Below are 18948 nucleotides of genomic sequence, written 5' to 3'. Positions count from 1 at the left end.
GGCTAAGAATAGAGGCAATTGCTGTAAAAAAAAAAAAAAAAAAAAAGAGAAAGAAAGAGAGAGGGGGGGGAGAGAGAAAAAGTTTGATTTCTTCGGCAGAAGATCTGCTTGGGGTGTAGAGAGCGAACGATTCAGGCTCCATGTATAGTTAATGTCATTGATGAATCACCTGCCAGGATCGAGCAGCCTTTACTGGGAGGACATCACAGCGGCATTGCGATGATCGCAGAGATTGCTTTGGATCTGTGGTGGGAGCACTGAAGATAAATAATCTACACAGGATCAGAAACTGGTTACATATGCTGCCAGGTAATTTTTGTTTTGTTTTTTGTGTTTATTCTGTGTCACCTTCGTTTCAGTGTGTTTTCTGGCAATTTGCACAACTGCAATTGGTCTATTTACAGTTTTATAATGGTGATCTGTTGGTTAATGGAGATTTGAGACAGAACGAGACACCCAGTGTTGACACTGCATAGTACAGCCTTTATGTTAGTGCTTATCAGAGCAAAAGATAAACAGTCTAGATGCTCATGTGATTCATCCCATAAGTAACTTGTAACATGGAGTTTCAGGAGAACTCGATCCCAAGGAGGCATGTTGGCCTAATTTACTCTAAGCACATTTTAGCTCTTCTATGTACCTCATCGTATTATGCTGGTCTGTGTTAGCGTGCGTTTCCTATTTCATTTATCAGACATTCACCGAGAGTTTTTGTGATAGACAGGTTTGGAACTACAGAAATGACTGAGCTAGTTGTGGTAAACAGCTTATAAAAGAAACATTGTTGCAGTTGCCACAAAAATGTTTCCCAGACACATGGAGATGACTTCAGATATGTCTGATTATATGATCTAGGTCTTGAGAAATAGAGATACATGAACAGAAAATGAATCGCAGATTTTGAGATTAAACAAAGAAGAAAATAAACTTTAATATGATTTGTTTCAGTTCAGTTTAGTTTAATTCAACTCTGTTCAGTTCAGTTTGATGCAGTTCAGTCCTATTCAGTTCTACTCAGTTTGTTTATATATATATATAAAAAATACTATCTTCAGGTTGTTTACAAGAGAAACCAGCCTAATTCATATTCAGGTGTACAGATATGGAGATGCAGCAATCAACAGGCCAGTAAACACAATCCGCCAGCCTGTTTTTCTTTCATCAGCTCTGACCTTTTATCTGAGTGTGTGTAAGTGTGTAAAATTGAATAGCTTCAATTGTTAGCAGTCTATAAATCAGCAAACCAGCAAAATGGGATTTGATTAAGTTTTTTTGTTTGAGCTAAATAAAATTTCTTCTGACCCCTTGATCCAAAACTATGCACCTAATACAAGCAGGGTTTTTATTTATCTTTTGTGTCACGCTTTTTTCTTTAAAAGGAATTAATCAAAATCTCAAACTTCCAGATGTAATAGAAAGAGAGAACTTGGTATCGGCCTTATAGTTGCATCTCTACTTCTCTAATTTAGAATGACATAATAAAATCAATTGGATACAATATAATCCCTGACCAGTTCCAATACAAAATTCTAGTTAGATACTAATAGATAATCTAGTTAAATACTAATTCTAGTTCTAAATGTTCTCATTTTTTCCTTGTTATATTAATGCTTTCAAATTCAATTTTAATGCCGGTTGGTAGGGCTAAACAAAGCCCTACCAACAGTGTCATTTTTGAATGTTGTAATGGAAATTTCAGTTTCAGTTAAGATCAAGTCTCCCTGCTCTTCCGTATTTTCCATCACCAACGTATGAGGTGAGGAGATTGAGAGTGGGGAAAGTGGATCCAGCTGGCCAAATATATTACTGGCACACAAAGTGTGAATGCAAGACCCTTGAAATTTAAATTGTTATTAAAGATAGCATCCAAACAATCCTTTGCTGTTGCAGTTTTGCACATACTGATGATAAGAAGGCAACTTTGATTTGATATATACTGCTCAAAAAAATAAAGGGAACACTTAAACAACACAATATACCTCCAAGTAAATCAAACTTCTGTGAAATCAAACTGTAGGAAGCAACACTGATTGACCCGACGAGGATCCCCGTTGTCAATCAGTGTTGCTTCCTAAGTGGACAGTTTGATTTCACAGAAGTTTGATTTACTTGGAGTTATATTGTGTTGTTTAAGTGTTCCCTTTATTTTTTTGAGCAGTGTATATTGTGCAGCTCTACTGGTTGGTACAAAGTTAAGTGCAAAACAAGTTTTCAGAACTTGTTTTGAAGATCAGCTAGTAAATCTAGTACACGTTTTGTTTGCTTGTTGCATTCCTTAAAAGTTATATCCTCAAAAATTCACTAATGACTGTGTGAACCTCCTATTTTCTTCTTTGACTACTCTTAACAGTCAGAGCTACAATGACATGGTTTAGAGCCAAACTATGGCTGTAAAACAGTGGTACAACACTGGCTGCCCTTAGTGCTTCTTACAGGAGATTTTGGTAAATGTTATAATAACAATGTACTCAGCAGCACTAAAACGTAGGATTTCAATTAAACACATTGTGACTCTTAGCATTACAATGTAATTAGTGATAAGTGTGTTTGTTTTATTCTGCCACACATTTAATCTTGTAAGCCAAGGACAAGTTCATTTTAAAGAGAGGGATTAATTGAGGCCTAAAGTAATTGAGTTGCTTTGTTACATTAAAAGCAGACCAACAATTGTATTATCGCAATGAAAGATGTAGATAAACTCAGTGAAAATAACTAAAAAAAAGAAGATTTGATGGAGCAAACATGACAGCTGAATGCTTCTTGAAAAGACCTACCTCAGTAATTGATTAGTCTAATTTAATTAAAGTGCTGAGATCCATGGAAAATCCAGCATATGTGTTTACCAACAGAGTCTTTGTTATTCTTATCTTATTTCTAAGGATTCTCTCCTTACAATGTCAGAACAGTAATCTTAGCTTCTGCTGTAGTGCATCTTAATAAAAACTAATGATCTGTGGGGGTTTTACAACATGCATGTTTACTGCGTCACTTAGCTTCAATTAACGTATTTGCTGAAAACCTGATAATCATTCCAGTGCTTTTCCAATCTGGGGTGTTTCTTCATTTTTTTTTTTGTATTTAGCTCCATTTACATTTAACGTTACAAAACATCGATATGATTTACAGGTATATATTTTAAGAATGACGTCTCAGCTTTTCGTGTTTTATTTGTGCTCTTTGTGTTTCCAGGTGTGTGTGTGGAATGTGGCCAGAATGAGCAGCACATTTGTTACATTAGCTGAGGTGCTGGAGGCTCGGGGGGGACCTCTGCTGGAGGAGGAGATCTGGTCCCTGCTGCTGGGCGCTGCAGAGTGTTTAATGGATGTCTCTTATAAGGGTAAAGCGTTTCAGATAGCCTCTCCTCGTTACTGGCTCACATAACGCGCTTCTTTGCTGTGACCACACCTCGTTGTCGTTCCAGTGTTGTTTGGAAGTCAGTTTGACCCACAGTCACTTGTGGAATGACATCTTTGTGCATGCTATTTTCCTGGACTTCTCATCTTTTTCAGGTCACAACAACATGTGCAGCATCATCAGCCCCACCTCCTTGCTGCTGTCAGCCACTGGCACCTTAGCTTTTAAGAACTGTGGCCTATCAGATGAGGTATCTGCATTTGCTGCTCCCGAGATGCTGCAGGACCGTGCCGGCTCAACCAAACCTGCCACTGATAGGGTCAGTGCTTGGGTCCTAATCCCTGTCTTACCACCTCGTTTAAAAGATTAAAAGACCTTTGTGGTAGAAGCAGCAGCTATGTAGCAGTTGCTGTTTTGTTGTTGTTGTTGCTTGTTTTTTTTATCTTTATTTTCATATCAGGACCTTTTCACCTTACAACTGACAGAACTGATTACCAAGTCAGGGCTCTCATAAGCAGATGTGGTTTTCCTGAGAATGCAAAATTTCAGGACACGAGAAACTGAAGGTCAACTAAGGAGTAAATACGCCGCCTAGTGGCTGATATAGGCAACATAATTTTTTTAAATTGTGGATTTGGATGTATAGTAAATTATTTAATAAAATTAAAAATACATTTATTTTAAAACAATTTAAATACATTATATTCACACAAAAAAATCACAAGAACTTACAAAATGACTTCAAAGACACAGCTGATACATGCAGTAATCATACACTGCATTAAAGAAGAACATATCTTCTTTTCTTTCCAGTAAAATCAGAAATATTTTTTGTGCTTTGGGTTAGTTTTGGTTACCAAAGTTATTTTTGTTTCCTAAATGAAATAATAATTTGTCATATAATTTTTTAGGAAATACTTTTCACTTTTCTTACATTCAGTAGTTTACATACATTTCTTATAAACGCGTAAGATGTTGATCAGACGTTTTGCATGATTTTTGCAGAAGTTTGTTAGAATTTTGACTAAACTGGTGTGAGTTAGTCAAGATTTTAGGCCACTTTGCTCAAGTTCTGCCTAGAAACCTTTTATTGCGCTGAATCAGGGCTTTGCTTGGTGATGGTTTCTCCAAAACATTGACTTTGTAACCCTTAATTCACTTTGTAACCACGTTAGCTGTATGCTTTTTGCATTATCCTTTTAGAAGACCCATTTGCACCCAATTTTTTAATTTCACTGCTGATGTCTTCATGTTGCTTAAATATTTCTTCATAATGTCATTTCAGTTTCTTCTGCAGCAAAACAGCCCCACAACTTAATACTGGCGCGCCCATGCCTCATGATTTGCATGGTGTTTTCAGGCTTGCAAATTTCCCCCACTTTTCTCCAAGTGTATCAATAATATGGCCAAAAATGCAAAACTGGGCTTTGTCTAAATTAATCAAAAATGAATGTTTTTCTCCCTTAGACTTTATGTTGTTTTCGAGTAATGGGATCTTTCTGTCTGACTGAGTTTTTCTTACCAACTTATGTCAGCATCTTCACAAGTTCTTTTCTTTTCTTTGAAGTAGAAGCACAAATTTCACACATAAACATTTTCAATTTTGGGATACGGAACTTGTCTATGTCCTTAACAATATGATGGCTGGACATTCCTAGGCTATTTGCAGTTGTGTGGTTAAACAAACCAGCCGATAAAAACATAGCAAATCATTATACAGCTGTTTAAAAGTCCCTGGTCATCATCTGTGTGGATAAGAGTTTCCTTTGGCAAAATGTATCATCCTGTTGATTCTGTAGGCATCTGAGGAACAATAGTTTTAAAATAGAATGAGTCTTACTGAAAGCTAGAAAGCTAGCAAGGCAAGGCTAGCACATATTTGATGCTAGGCAATTCAAAGTGTTTTACATTATGAAAACATACAACAGACAAGAAAGAAACATTACAATGCAGTGGCAAAATAAAGGGGCAAAAAGCCAGTTGATGATGTCTCAGTTATTATTAATGAAAGTCAGCTATAAACAATCTAGACCAGGAGCAGAAGACCTGGAAGGTCTGGAAGGTTGACACAATGACAACAGGTCTTAAATTATTTTGGTGTTAAGTCGTTCCGTGATTTATAAGCTAACAAAAGTGTGTTAAAGTCTATTCTCTGAGACAGATGAGTGAAAACAGAAGAAAAAGTGGACAATGGCCCTAAAATCCACAACACAAACTGCATTTAGCCTTCAGTACCTGAATGACCACAAAAAAAAAACATAATTTATTAACATGACAATCGGAAACTCCTCTCGGTAATAAGTTAAGATCAGCTCAAAGGATTCTTAAAGGAGAGATTAATTACAAACAGATCTCAAAAGTTTGATTTGTTCTCTCTGACCCGATTGGACAAGTTTTCTTCTTGAGTTGTGATATTCAGTCTGACCGTCTGACCTCAGCTTCTTGAAAAGATGTATGTCCAGAGGAGAAATCATTGCAAGTCATGTTTTATAATCAGTGATAAATAAGGAAGAAATAACTATTTTGAACACACTGGTGGTTCTGAGGACATTTTGAAAGTCCACTTAGAAAAACAGTTAAAAGTATATTAAATGTCAAATTTAATAGCTACAGATTCTTTATAAAAGTTAACATATATTTTTTAGAGCCAGCTATCTCTGTCTTAAAGATGCTGTGTTGTTTCTCAACAAATATACTTTGCTACACAGATGTTGGTATATTCGCTGGGAATGACTCTCTACTGGTCGGTTGATTTTCAGCTACCTCAAAATCAGGTAGGAGTCCCTGAAACAAAACTTTTCCTTTTTTTCCTGGTTTTACAGTCCACTGGTTTAGCCATTTGTGATGATATTTTAAAACCTTTTCAGCCAGTTCAGTTGAGTGACCATCTCAACAGCATCCTCCTCAGCATGTGTGAGGACCTGGCCCACCGCAGGGTAAACCTCACTTCAATTCTGGAGGCCTGCGAATCCCAGCACAAGGCCTCCAACCTGTTGCCGCCCACCAAAGTTGTTCGACAGCTCGTTGAGGAGGTTTTTCACGAATCAGTGAGTCGTAGATATCTGAGGACTGCATGTTCTTCCTTTCTGGCTTTGCACCTTCTCTATAACCAGTGTTATGCGTTATGTGTCAAAAATGAAATGGCATGGCGGCTTTCCTTCATTTTTAGGTGGATGGTTCTCTGCCAGACAGCAACATTCCTCTGAGCGGCAGGAGCCAGATGATCAGGGAGAGACTTCACAGTGAGTACGCCTTTTTTAGCTTCTGACAAATAATCTTCTCTTGTATGCAGTTAAAACGATAAAAGTTATTTAGTTGTGCCTTGAACTGCATAAAACTTTAACTCACGCATGTGTATTATCCTAGAAATTACCTTACAGTTACATTTTGACTCAAGATAGAACAGAGGTCAACAGGATTAAGATCTTAACCTCAAGCAAGCCTGGGATTAGACTCCAGTTGGAGCCAGTAATCAGATACAGAGCATGCAGGATGCTCCAGAATAAACCTTCATCATCCTTCAGTTGCATTCATACACATAAGTGTCTTAGAGGAGCTCGGAGGCTGACAAAAATCAAACGTCGCTGTCATCTTTCATCTCCTACCTGCCTGACAGGGAAGAGAGGGCCATTATCAGACTTCAGTGAAGGAAGCGCTGAAGGGCGGAGGTACTCAACGGACTCTGACTCAAAGTCAGGTAAACACACGACACAAACTATGCTTTAGAGCTGTTCTTTATTGTTTCTAAGTTATTGTCTTATACTTGCTTATCTCAGAATTTCACAGTTGTTGTTTTCTTTACATGACATAAAGTAAAATGTATAGAAGGAATTTGTTTAATTTTTCCGGTTTAGGGAGTTTACCTCAAAGACCTTGGAGGCAAAGACCAAGAAGCTCACCCACGCTGTTGTACCAGTCTTCTTTAGACAGGCATGTATTATGCGCATCAGCACATCTTCACTGGGAGGCAGAGGGTTTCTACTATTTTCATTATCTCTGTGTAAGCGGTGCATACTTACTGCTTGTGTCAGAAGTTTAAATACACTCATCGTGATCATGAATGTCATATTTGTTTGAGACTTTATAGGTTTTACTCCACTCTTTTTATTTTCTTGCATAAAATAACACAACCATTCACTTGTATTTTTTTTAAATACAAGCTTTTCATTCACAAGTTGGAAGTTATTTTCAAACTTTTCAAATCTTAACGGCATGCCAAAAAATATTTGGTTAAATGTTTCTTTGCAAAGGCCGCACAGCTTCTGGCATAATTCTAGTAAGACTTATGACTAATTCCTGAATAGTAAGACATTTTCATCAAAGTTAAGGTTGGAACATTTTTAAGGTTTTTGTGAGTCAGATTTACTCATAAGCTATAACCAATTGACTTGTTAAGCTACCACCACCATGTACGTCTATAAAAAACAAAAAAAAACGATGAAGTGAACTAAGATTAAGATTATGACATTTCCAAAGCCCCCATCTCATATTGAAAAATTTTGGAGAATGCTCAAAGAAAACAAACAACTTTAAAGGAGGCCTAGCAGTACAACAACAGCCGAATTATGTCAGAAGCTTGTTGGTGGCTACAAAAAGCATACAGTCAAGGGACAATTAGGAATATTTAATCAATTATTAGTGGAAATGTATAAACTTTTGTATCTTTTTTTTTATTTTTTAGAAAATCATTTGAAGTTGGAAGTATATTGATTTAAATACCCACCCACCCCAACCCCAAAAGAGCAATGAATATTAAAATGTTCCTTCAAAATTTGAAGATAATGTAGTATTGACAAAAAGGACGAGTGAAAGTCATTTTCCAGAGAGAAATGCAAGTAAATTTTCCCCCTCCTCGTTTTGTCTCTCTCTTCATCTGCGCTGACTTTGGAGGGACATGACTCTCACTGCTGTTGTTTGACTTTTCAGCTCGTCCACACAACGATTACTCATTCTGTCCTTCCTACCCTGCCTCTGTCCCGTCAGGCTCCCTCGGAGGGTACGCCGCAGGGACAGCAACTGCAGCTGGATTGGTAGGAGCCCCCACCACGATTTCTCTCCAAAGGCATCAGGCAGATCTCACAGTCCTTCCATTACCTTCAGCGAATCCTCACTCAGCCTGAGCCAGAGAAAAGCCAAGGTAAGAACAGGAGCTTTTTTTGTTGTGATAAACAGACTTAAAATGTTTTGCGGGACCAAAATATGCAAGAGAATATGACCCTTTTTAAGATCAAACTTGTTAACAGTGGGAAAAATTTAATTTAGCAACAGAGAGTTAAGTAAAACAGCATAAAATAGGTTTAATATTCTGTAAGGTTTTTAATTATATGCTGTATATTTCAGGCATTGGGTCCAGAGTTTGTAAGAATGCGAGATGATCAGCAAATTCTTCTTGAGCTTCCAGGATCTATCGTGGTAAATGATTGATTTCAAGTCCTCCTGTTTCTCTATCTGCCCCTTATCTGTGTATTTGTATGTTCTTCCGCACTTTTTGAGTTGTTGTTCTCGCACGTTGACCTGTCTACATGCTTAGTTGCACGCTTGTTACAACCTTCTCAGTGTGTCTGTTGTTGTTTTTTCTATGTGCATGCATTTCTCTGTGTTTGCACACCACAGTCCAAAAAGGGCCATTCAAGTTCCTCTCAGCGAGAAGTGACTGTAGTGCTGCCTAACGGACAGTACGTGGTTGTTCGCTGTGACATTAAATCCAGGGCAAGAGATGTGTTTGACATGGTGGTGGCTCACGCAAACTTGGTGGAGCACTTTTACTTTGGTCTTTCCTTCCTAGATGGTAAGAGGACATGTCAAATTGGACCTAATCTGTCTGTATGCACGTGACCAGATCAGAAATTATATTTAAAATGTCATAAACATGATTCTAATTTAACTTTTGTGTCGTAGAAATTACCACGGCAGTTGCAGAGAGACAAAGAAAGGGTTTGATCGTTTTTGTTGCCGTTGTTCTGTTTTGCAGACGATGAATATTTCTTTTTGGATCACGAGACAAAAATCTCCAAAGTTGCACCTGACAGCTGGAAAAAAGGGCAGATATCTTCCTTCTTGGTGTTTCTTCGAGTCAAATTTTTTGTCGATGATATTGCCTTCATTCTGTAAGTGCAGCTTTTTCAAGTTCAATGCTTTTGCGTAGAGTCGATGCCTATTTTCTGCATTATTTTCTTTTGAGTAGTGTTGCTTCAATGGCATTAAATGTCAGTGAAAAGAAAAACAGCTGAACAATTGCGAAGGAACACTTTCACACTGTAAAATGTGCAGTTTTTTTGACATCATTTAATAGGACATTCATTCAAAGTTTAAACTCAGTTCCCTAAACTCATAGTTTCTTATCCTTTATTCCATGCTGTATTTATTCATCAATATATATCTGAGATGTGACATCAATTGCTCCTTCACTGTCTAGGCACAGACTGACTCGGCACCAGTATTACTTACAGCTGCGTAAAGATATCCTGGAGGACAGGCTTTACTGTAACGAGGAGACAGGCTTGTTCCTGGCTGCTCTCGCTCTGCAGGCTGAGTTTGGTGATTATATGGCAGAGGTACAGAGGAGACGCAGAAAAATAATGAAATATTGTACCTTTAAACTCCTACGTTATGAGTCAGAGTGTGACCAATAGTGTGTGTTTTTTTTTGTGTGTGTGTCTGTCTAGTTGTATGGCAAAGACTATTATCAACCTGAGCATTATGTATCCAAGAGAATGCTGGAGAAGCTCGCTGTACCCATCATCAGAGAGGAGTTGCCGAGACTACATGCAAGTCATGCTCATTTGCTGCCCGAGGAGGCAGAAACAGAGTACCTAAAGGCAAATGCACCCTTCCCTTACCTTTCTCTTATGATGTGCTAATTTGAAAGGTGATTGTGTGAACTTTCTTTCATAATAATCCCCCCTCAGATTGTCCAACAGTTGCCGGAGTATGGAGTGATGTTCCACCGCGTAGGAAGAGAGAAAAGACCATTGATAGGAGAATTAGTTCTGGGAGTGTGCGCCAAAGGAATCATCGTCTATGAGACAAAGAACCACCTGCGAACTGTCACCAGGCGCTTTCTGTGGAGGGAGACAGACTCTATATCCACTGGGGTAAAATAATAAGTGACATTCCACTTAAGTTTTGTTTCAAGCTGTTTCTAGAAAATGTTGCAAAGGAATTTTTTTTTTTTTTTTTTTAGTTTTGCAACAAAATTATGTCTTCTTCAACATGTTTGCATGTGGTGAACTGAAAATGGGACTCTGTAGTACATTTCATGCTCAGGCAAATCTGCATTTGTGGCAATATATGGTGATTTTAATCACTGCCAATGTGTCACCAGTTGTGTTTTGCTGTAATACAAACCGCTACAAGAGATCTTCCATGCTGACAGCCATCACTAGCTACAATAACTCTTTGAAGAATTTGAATTAATACGAGTTTCAACAAAATTAAGTTTCCCTTTGGGATCAATAAAGTGTTATTGCATCTGAATTTCAATGTAGGTTGACTGTGAGTAGCAGCTTTCCTTCAACCATATTTTTTATTCATCCTATTGTTCATAAAGTCTCTGTTGGTGTATCAAGTAATGTTTGAGAATTTTTGCAATACTTCCTAATTTTGTTACATTTTAATCTTCACTTATAGTGTTACAAAAGAAATGTAGATTTACAGTTCGTAGTCATGACCCTGACCTGTGTTTGTGTTTCAGCGTCGTAAGCTGATCATAGAGTGCGGTGGACCCAGCGGTAAAAAGCACATCTTTGTAACAGAAACCTCTAAAATTGCACAGTATCTCCTGAACCTCTGCTCAGCACAGCACAAATTTCACAGCGAGATGACGTCTCGACAGCTCAACCACACAATGATACCTGGTGGGACGGCTTTAGTTATTTCGCCAAATATATTACCGTACTTTCCACTGTTATTACACACACACACAAAAAACAACTGAACAGGAATGTCACAACAAAGACAAAAATAAAAACAATTCCTCTCTCGTTCTTCAGATGAAAACATATCTGCCTACCGGGCCCGTAACATGAGCCTGAAGCGGATATCTTGCTCAGAGGGCATGCTGAACCATGTAGGTTTGACATCTGGCCAGGCCGACTCCCTCTCCAAGTCCTGTGACGATCTCACTGCCAAGCTGGAAGCTCGACTGCGCCAGCAGAGAGAAATGAGGAGAGAGATGGGCAGAGATCTGAACAAGGAATTGCCTGGAATGGGAGACCTCAGGGATGGGAAAGAGCGACAGTCTTGGAGGTAAATGATGATGATGATGATGATGATGATGATGATGATGATGATGATGATGATGATGATGATGATGATGATGATGATGATGATGATGATGATGATGATNATGATGATGATGATGATGATGATGATGATGATGATGATGATGATGATGATGATGATGATGATGATGATGATGATGATGATGATGATGATGATGATAACAAGAACTGTCTCTTTGGTCACTGGCGTTGTTGTGATATAAATAGATATACACACATATGTTGTAGCTCTCCAGGGATTCCCAGACGGCTGTCCAGCGTCTCTCTACAAAAGCAGGACTCTGACGCCTCTTCTTCTCTAAGAGGTGACAATAATGAACCTTTTTTCCACACATACAGTTGCACAGATTTAACAACCAAAGTACAAACGTCTGTCAAGTCAAGCTTTGTAATGAAGTTTGCTTGCTTAGCTTTAGTTTACAGTTAGAAATCAACACAGCAATCACTTTTTTTTTCCTGTTTTGGTGATAATTGGCTCTGTCCTTATTATTGGTCTTAATTAACTATGGGAATGTTGTAGGGTTCCAACACAGACATCGGGAAGACAAATCTCTCAAAAGAAGAATCCATAATTCTGCTAAAACACATCTACTTCTCATGTAGGAGACTCAGCCTGAACTGGTCATCTCCATTAGGATAAACATTTTTTTTTCATTTTTATTGTGTTAAAGGATCCTCTCAATCCTTGTTTTTTTAGAACAAACAATCCAATTTACAGAAAGTGTATTTATAAGTAAATACGTTTTTCTACTAGTTGATACTCCAACACGGACACCACCTGAGAGAGAGATAGTTTGTGTGATACTGAAGAAAGATCCCAAACTGGGTTTTGGTGAGTATTTCTTAAACACACTTGAATATTTAAAAAAAAATGAAAAGATTGCAGTGGTTGTGTTTCTTGCAGTTTATTCCTAAGCAGGTAATATTTTTCTTCTTGCCATGTTTTTTTCAGGCTTTGTGATAGTAGGAGAGGACAACACGGGAAAACTTGACCTGGGGATATTCATTGCTTCCATTGTGCCTGATGGCCCTGCAGACAAAGATGGACGAATCAAACCTGGTAAGGTGGAATGAGAAACATTTGATTTACTTTTCAAATAAACAAACCCTGAAAAATGTTTTGCCCCTGATGCTTATTTCTCAGGGGGGGGGGGTTCTGTCACACTTGATTGTTATAGATCCTTTTGCTGATTTTAATGTGAGACAAAGATAAGCTGAGTAAATTTCAAAAAGTCAGAGAAAGAAAGGCCCACTAAAAAAAATAATATATTCAAACCAATTGTGAAAAAAGCTCCACAAACCCAACAGCTGGTTCTGCCACATTTGGCAGCAACAACCACCATCAAATATTTGGATAACTGATTAAAAGTCATTTATATTACATTAGAGAAAGTTTGGCCTAATACTGTTTGCAGAATTTCTGAGCAGATTTTCAGCATTAACAGCCTTTCTTGTCATTCAGAACAGAGCCCAGACTTTGACTAGGCTCCATCAAGGCATTTTTGTGTTTCTCAGAGGTGAACTTGCTGATTTATGATGCATAAACCAATCATGATTGACACATTTCTTCAAAATTTAGAACAGAATTTTTAGCTCCTTCAATTGTGTCTAGCCATCCAGTTCATGAAGAACCAGAACTAGATTTGATTGGAAAAAAGGATTGGGAGAAAGTCAATGATGCAATGTTAAGTCAAAGCTGGAAAACTGAATTTTTCTTTTATATACTTTTTTTCTAAACACATTCTAACCTTTAACTGTGACAAAAAAAAGGCAAAAACAGAACAAATCTGAAAGGGAACAAATAATTTTTCACAGCACTGTGTGTAAGACTACAAAAAAATCGAAGATGCAGTGTGATAAACATCTCAACTTTTCACCAGTATCTATGCTACTTTTCTAGGTGGTCGTCTCATTTCTCTTAACAAGACCAGTTTAGAAGGAGTCACATTCAGCGACGCTGCTGCCATCCTTCAGAACAGTCCTGATGAAGTAGAGCTCATCGTTTCACAGCCTAAACGTAAGAGTTACTCTGCTGTGTCTTCTCTGTAATCTCCATAGTACGGCCACTTCAGGGTTAAGGGTTGTAATCTCTCTTGGCTGCTTTCCTTGCAGACTCACTAAAGGACAGACAGGGCTCCCTGAGTCAGAGCACTCTAGGTTTGTCATTAGAGAGGAGTTTTGGGTCACAGACCACCCTGAGTGGCACAGAGTTTCGCCCCCCTGTGGAGGAGCTGGAGGAGGCCATCATCTTGTCCAGCATGGCCACTCCGAAGCATAACAGGAAGCTCCACATTCCTGTTGTCCGAATACACGACGCTCAGGTAGGAGGCATTGTTTCGCAGGGGCAATCGACTTTGTTTCCATGGAAGATGTTTAACAGGTCAGACAGCTTCTAGTGCTAAACTGATTAGGTGCTCCTTATAATTGGATGAAGCTCCGCGTCATCCTCTGGTTTCAGAAACAATACTTGAGTAAACATGCTTGATTGGGAGAAAGGATTGGGAGAAAGTCAATGATGCAATGCACTTTAAATGGCCTTCCTTTAACAGATAATTGTTTGCTACTTAGTGTTAAATAAGCTACAGACTTTATTTATACTCTATATTGTGCAATATGAGCGTATTATATTGAATTGTACTGTTTGTAAAGTACCTAAAAATGGCCTTTGTAGTCATTTGAATTTGATGGATTAAATTGAACCTAGTCAAACTAAAACTAACTGAACTAAATAGAAATAAACTGAATTGAATGGAGCTCAGCTTCATAACAAATGTCGTTTCAAAACAGATAAAAGAAAATAAGAAAACAGTTTGTATGTTAATTGAAAATTGTAAAATTGAGGGGTTCCAGTCAATTATATAAATTCTTATTTGATCATAATGTTTTGGGTCTTTCTTTTTTTTTCCCCTACTGTTTACCTTGCAGACAAAAAGTGGGCAGTCTTGTTTTTGTTTTTCTTAGAAACTGTTTTTCTTTTCTGCTTCCCCTTTAGGACGCGTCTCCAAGGTCTCCGTCCATCTTAAGCCTTAAAACAGGAGATCGTTTTACTATAGACATAAAGAAAAGTGGTGGGAGCCTTGGAATAAGTGTCACTGTGAGTGACCTCTTTTCTGCTTTTAATCTGTTTTGATTTTATTGTCTTAACTATTTTGGAGAAGGTTTAAGAAGACAAATGTTCTTCAAACTAGAAAGATAACTGGAAAGACTTAAAGGGAATAACCTAAATATGTTGCAACAATGCAAGATCCCTAACGCCTACATGCTTATTGAGTTTGGATGGTTAGGCTCAGTTCAGGCCCGTGACATTGAATAATTACATCTTTTTTTCCCTCTGCTCCAAAAAGGGTGGAATAAACACAAATGTGCATTTTGGAGGCATTTATATTAAGAGTTTGGTGCCAGGAGGAGCTGCTGAGCAAGACGGACGCATTCAGATTGGTATTCCTTTAATCTTTAATGTTAAACAGTGAAATAAAATTGTGAAACAAAAGATTTAAATAGATCACGTTTAAAATGCACTTTTTTTTCAACTCTGAGTTGTGAATTATCACTCATGTCAGTTTTGATAGCTTGTTTTTAAAAATTAGCTTTAAGGTTTAGAATAGGAAATAAGTGACTGGAATGTTTTTGTGATTTATACGAAATCAGCGACTAACTACCCTAATGCTTCCTACTTCTATGTGCATTTCCTTAGGTATAAATATTGATTGCTGTCCTTTAACAAACACAAATTTCCCCATAATTCTGTGTGTATAACTTATTTTGCACATTCAAGAGGTTAAAATTGGACAAGAAACAATCTGTGTTTGTTGACACAGATGCAAACCATCTACACATTGACACTGCTAATTGTAATGATGTTTGTTTTTGTGCACACGGCAGGAGACAGACTGCTGGAGGTTGATGGGACCAACCTGAGGGGAGTGACTCACCAACAGGCTGTCGAGTGTCTGAAAAGGACTGGGGAGGTATTCACAAACAAAAATATACATACAAGCACAGTAAAAAATGTTAAAAAGAAAAATGTAAACATGATGATGTTCTTAACTGGTTACGTTTTCCAGGAAAGAAGAGCTTAAATTCATATGTTTATGTTATGAATCATTTTAGAGCTTAAGCAGTCAAATTTTATGACTGATTTTTAACGTCATGCTTTGCGTTTCAGTACCAATTTTTGTTTCTGCTGATTCTTCAAACTCTTTTTGGATAAGAACATAAAAAGCTACAAGAATAGCCTGTGATAAATGTTTATTCAAGCCTTCCTGCTAATGGGATGGGAATTCATAATTTACATTAGAGACAGATGCAACATTGGATATTTAGAGCAGCTAACAATATAAAACAGCAACTTCCACGTGTCTTCCCCTAAAAAGCAGATTATTACCTTTGAAAAGATGCTAACATGTTCAAATCCAGAATATTCTCTGAAAGACAGAAGTTTGAGGTTTAAATAGATAATTCATCTTCCTTAAAACTGCAAAGCATTAGGATGCTTATTCTTTTAAACCTTGACACAGGCTTCAGAGTTGCTTTTTAACTCTCCAAAGTGGCTCTTCAAATATTTGGCTGATGATGGCAGAAAATTTTATGAACAGTAATTAGAGGAGACCAGTTTTCAATTTGTCTCCCATCTGAATTCATTAGATGGGGCAACTGAATGACGTTAAGTAGCTTTTTTCTGTTCTTTTATAGTTCCAGAACTATTCATACTGATATATATATATATATATATATATATATATATATATATATAAAAACATGTATTTCCATTCCACTGAGAAATTTGACTAAGACAAGAAAACCCTTGCTTTATTTATATTTATTAATATGAATAAATATTGGAAATGTCACAGTTTTCTCCCTTTAGCCATTGTTAAACCAAAAAATAGGAATAAAAGTGTTTCAATTATTTGTTTCACAAGGCTCAAACAACTTTAGTGACTGGAGAAAACTGCAATTAATTAGGAAAATAGGCAAAAATATCTGTTAATTTCAAAGACTGACTTTTGTTTTAAATATTGTACTACAAATCGCCTACTGTTTGTGCTCAGGCTGATTGTTTTCTGGTGCATTTTAAAGACATGAAGAAGTTTACAGGTGTCAATCTGTTCCTTGAAGGTGGTGAACCTGCTGCTGGAAAGGGAGGCTACAGCTGTCTTGGAGCACAGACCTGACTCCCCCTGCTACCCCCTGATTCACAGTCCGTCATACACTCAGTCGACCCCCAGGACAGAGGTCTCCATGGAAACAACCTTGAGTGGTCGAGCCAAGGACTACAGCTTTGTGACGGATGGTGAGAGAAAAGAGAAAGGGACAAATGCACCGTCTCAGATAAAAAAAAAAACCTTACACACACATACACACGCACACACACACAGGGCCCAGGGGTGACTGTGACTCATCTGACAGCTACATTGTGCTAGTTGTCAGAGGCATCCAGAACTGATGCTGCCTCAGTCCCTTGAGATTGCATGCACTGAAACCTTGAAGCTGCCCATTTCCTGTCTGAGTCTGGGTAAAGGAACAGTTCACTGTCTGTATAAACTCTCAGTTTTCTTAGTTGGACTATTAAAAGAAAACGTGCAAAATACACTTAAAAATTTGCAGATAGACTGTTTCAAATCACACATTCTTTTCCTCGGTTATGTCTTCTCTCTTTCACAGAAAATACCCATGAAGTGGTTCTGAAAAAGAGCTTGTCTGGTCTTGGCTTCAGCTTCTACATCTCACAGCTGCGCTCGGGAGCAGACCGTGGTAGCGTGGTCCGCATCAAGCGCCTGTTCCCAGGTCAGCCGGCTCAAGAAAGCGGCCAGCTGCGAGAGGGGGACATCATTTTGTCTGTCAACGGAGAACACGTGAAAGATCTCTCCTACCAGGTTTGAGTTTCCACTTTTAAAACACTGTCATGACTATAGTGTTCATGGTTTATAAATGTAATACATCAATGCACTTGTTGCATGACAGCAGTGTTTTCTCTGGCCTCAATAATATGTTATTAGTGAGATCTCTGATCCTGTTCTCTGTACACCCCGGTTGGTCACAGATTCACCCATTTGTTAATGTATTAACAATGATAATCAAGTTAGTTGTGTCACAGAATGTGTGCTCTTACATTTTTTTTTGACAACCTTAATCTTTAAATAAAAAAAATTATGCATATAACCCCAAACTCCAAAGCATTTATTTTGATTTTAAGAAATGAATGCTGGAAGTGTGAAAGGCAAGATCAATTTAGAAATCTTGTCACAGATACATTGTTACATTTAGGTGTGGACTTTGACTGGACCATTTTATAGCTAGGCTTGCAGCCTCTAGTATAGAGTCAGGTTTTAAATATTCTCTTTTTTGAAGAGAATTGCTTGTTTTGAATTTTAAATGAGGGGATAAACACAAATGCACACCACACTGTTGTTCACTTAAAATCCCAGTAAACTTGGGCTAAGGATATACAGAACAATTTGACAAGATTACATACAGTATTTCATATTTACATTATTAATTGGGTTTTGTGTCTGACTGATTCAGTTCTCCCTTAAGGATTTTTTTTATTTTTTTGGGACCATCACCCTTTTCTTCTTCATTCCAGAGAGTTTTGTTCTTGCTGCGAGGAGCCCCATCTGAAGTCCACCTGGTGATCTGTCGGCCCCCTCCTGGAGTACTTTATGAAGTAGATGACAACACACTGGTAGTATAAAAGTTCAAATCTCACGCCTAAAACAGTTGCAACGCATAAAGTAATTTATAGCAATGGTCCAACTGTTTGTCCAACCCTGCAGAGTCCTGCCTCCATACGTGGCATTCGATCCAGATCTCTTGACATCTGGCTCGGAGAGGACTACACCCAGCTCCTTAGATCTCCAAGTGATGCCAACATACATGAGCAGCCCAACCAGGAAGAGGGTCTGAAGAACACCACAGAGAAAATCCCAGATCCTCCCACAACTTTACCACCCTCAGAAAGTGAAATGAGCCTGGAGAATGATATGGAGCAGGACTTCCCTCCTCCCCCATCTCCTCCTCGAACGCCTCCCTCCCCGACATCACCCACATCTCCTCCATCACCAGTCTCACCACTGTCACCCACCTCGCCTTCTTCACCTCCGCCTGCCTCGCCACCGATCCCACCAGAGCCACAACCAGCTGCTGGGAAACAGGAAGAACAGGAGGAGGGAGAAGCTGAGAGGAGGAAAACGGAAGAAGAAGAGGAAGCTTCAGCGACACTGAGCTCAGCTTTGATGCTTATGGATGTTTATGCAAAAACTGCCTCTAAGCCTGTATATACCAGGTACCCTAACAATTAATGTTTTTATAT

The 18948-nt window shown here is 38.2% G+C and overlaps 1 protein-coding gene across 2 annotated transcripts in view; it reads left to right on the top strand.

Moving 5' to 3' along the window:
* Nucleotides 1-26: 26 nt before the first annotated feature.
* ptpn20 (protein tyrosine phosphatase non-receptor type 20) overlaps nt 27-18948 on the top strand; it is a 33156-nt gene continuing 14234 nt past the window's right edge. For both annotated transcript variants that reach the window (XM_008429711.2, XM_008429712.1), the window contains exons 1-29: nt 27-309; nt 3190-3337; nt 3510-3673; nt 6063-6128; nt 6222-6401; nt 6524-6596; nt 6971-7051; nt 7209-7284; nt 8338-8491; nt 8695-8766; nt 8968-9142; nt 9326-9461; nt 9770-9908; nt 10020-10172; nt 10263-10448; nt 11048-11210; nt 11346-11601; nt 11865-11941; nt 12391-12468; nt 12589-12696; nt 13537-13653; nt 13749-13957; nt 14629-14730; nt 14981-15074; nt 15519-15604; nt 16755-16929; nt 17301-17512; nt 18223-18321; nt 18413-18921. In XM_008429711.2, the coding sequence (XP_008427933.1) occupies nt 3214-3337; nt 3510-3673; nt 6063-6128; nt 6222-6401; nt 6524-6596; nt 6971-7051; nt 7209-7284; nt 8338-8491; nt 8695-8766; nt 8968-9142; nt 9326-9461; nt 9770-9908; nt 10020-10172; nt 10263-10448; nt 11048-11210; nt 11346-11601; nt 11865-11941; nt 12391-12468; nt 12589-12696; nt 13537-13653; nt 13749-13957; nt 14629-14730; nt 14981-15074; nt 15519-15604; nt 16755-16929; nt 17301-17512; nt 18223-18321; nt 18413-18921 (4064 nt within the window). In that variant the 5' untranslated portion in view covers nt 27-309; nt 3190-3213. The remainder of the gene's footprint in view (nt 310-3189; nt 3338-3509; nt 3674-6062; nt 6129-6221; nt 6402-6523; nt 6597-6970; nt 7052-7208; nt 7285-8337; nt 8492-8694; nt 8767-8967; nt 9143-9325; nt 9462-9769; nt 9909-10019; nt 10173-10262; nt 10449-11047; nt 11211-11345; nt 11602-11864; nt 11942-12390; nt 12469-12588; nt 12697-13536; nt 13654-13748; nt 13958-14628; nt 14731-14980; nt 15075-15518; nt 15605-16754; nt 16930-17300; nt 17513-18222; nt 18322-18412; nt 18922-18948) is intronic.

Source organism: Poecilia reticulata, linkage group LG15, assembly GCF_000633615.1.
Source record: "Poecilia reticulata strain Guanapo linkage group LG15, Guppy_female_1.0+MT, whole genome shotgun sequence".
NCBI lineage: Eukaryota > Metazoa > Chordata > Actinopteri > Cyprinodontiformes > Poeciliidae > Poecilia > Poecilia reticulata.
Note: the sequence above shows the minus strand (reverse complement) of the source record. Positions and strands in the feature narration are given on the sequence as shown.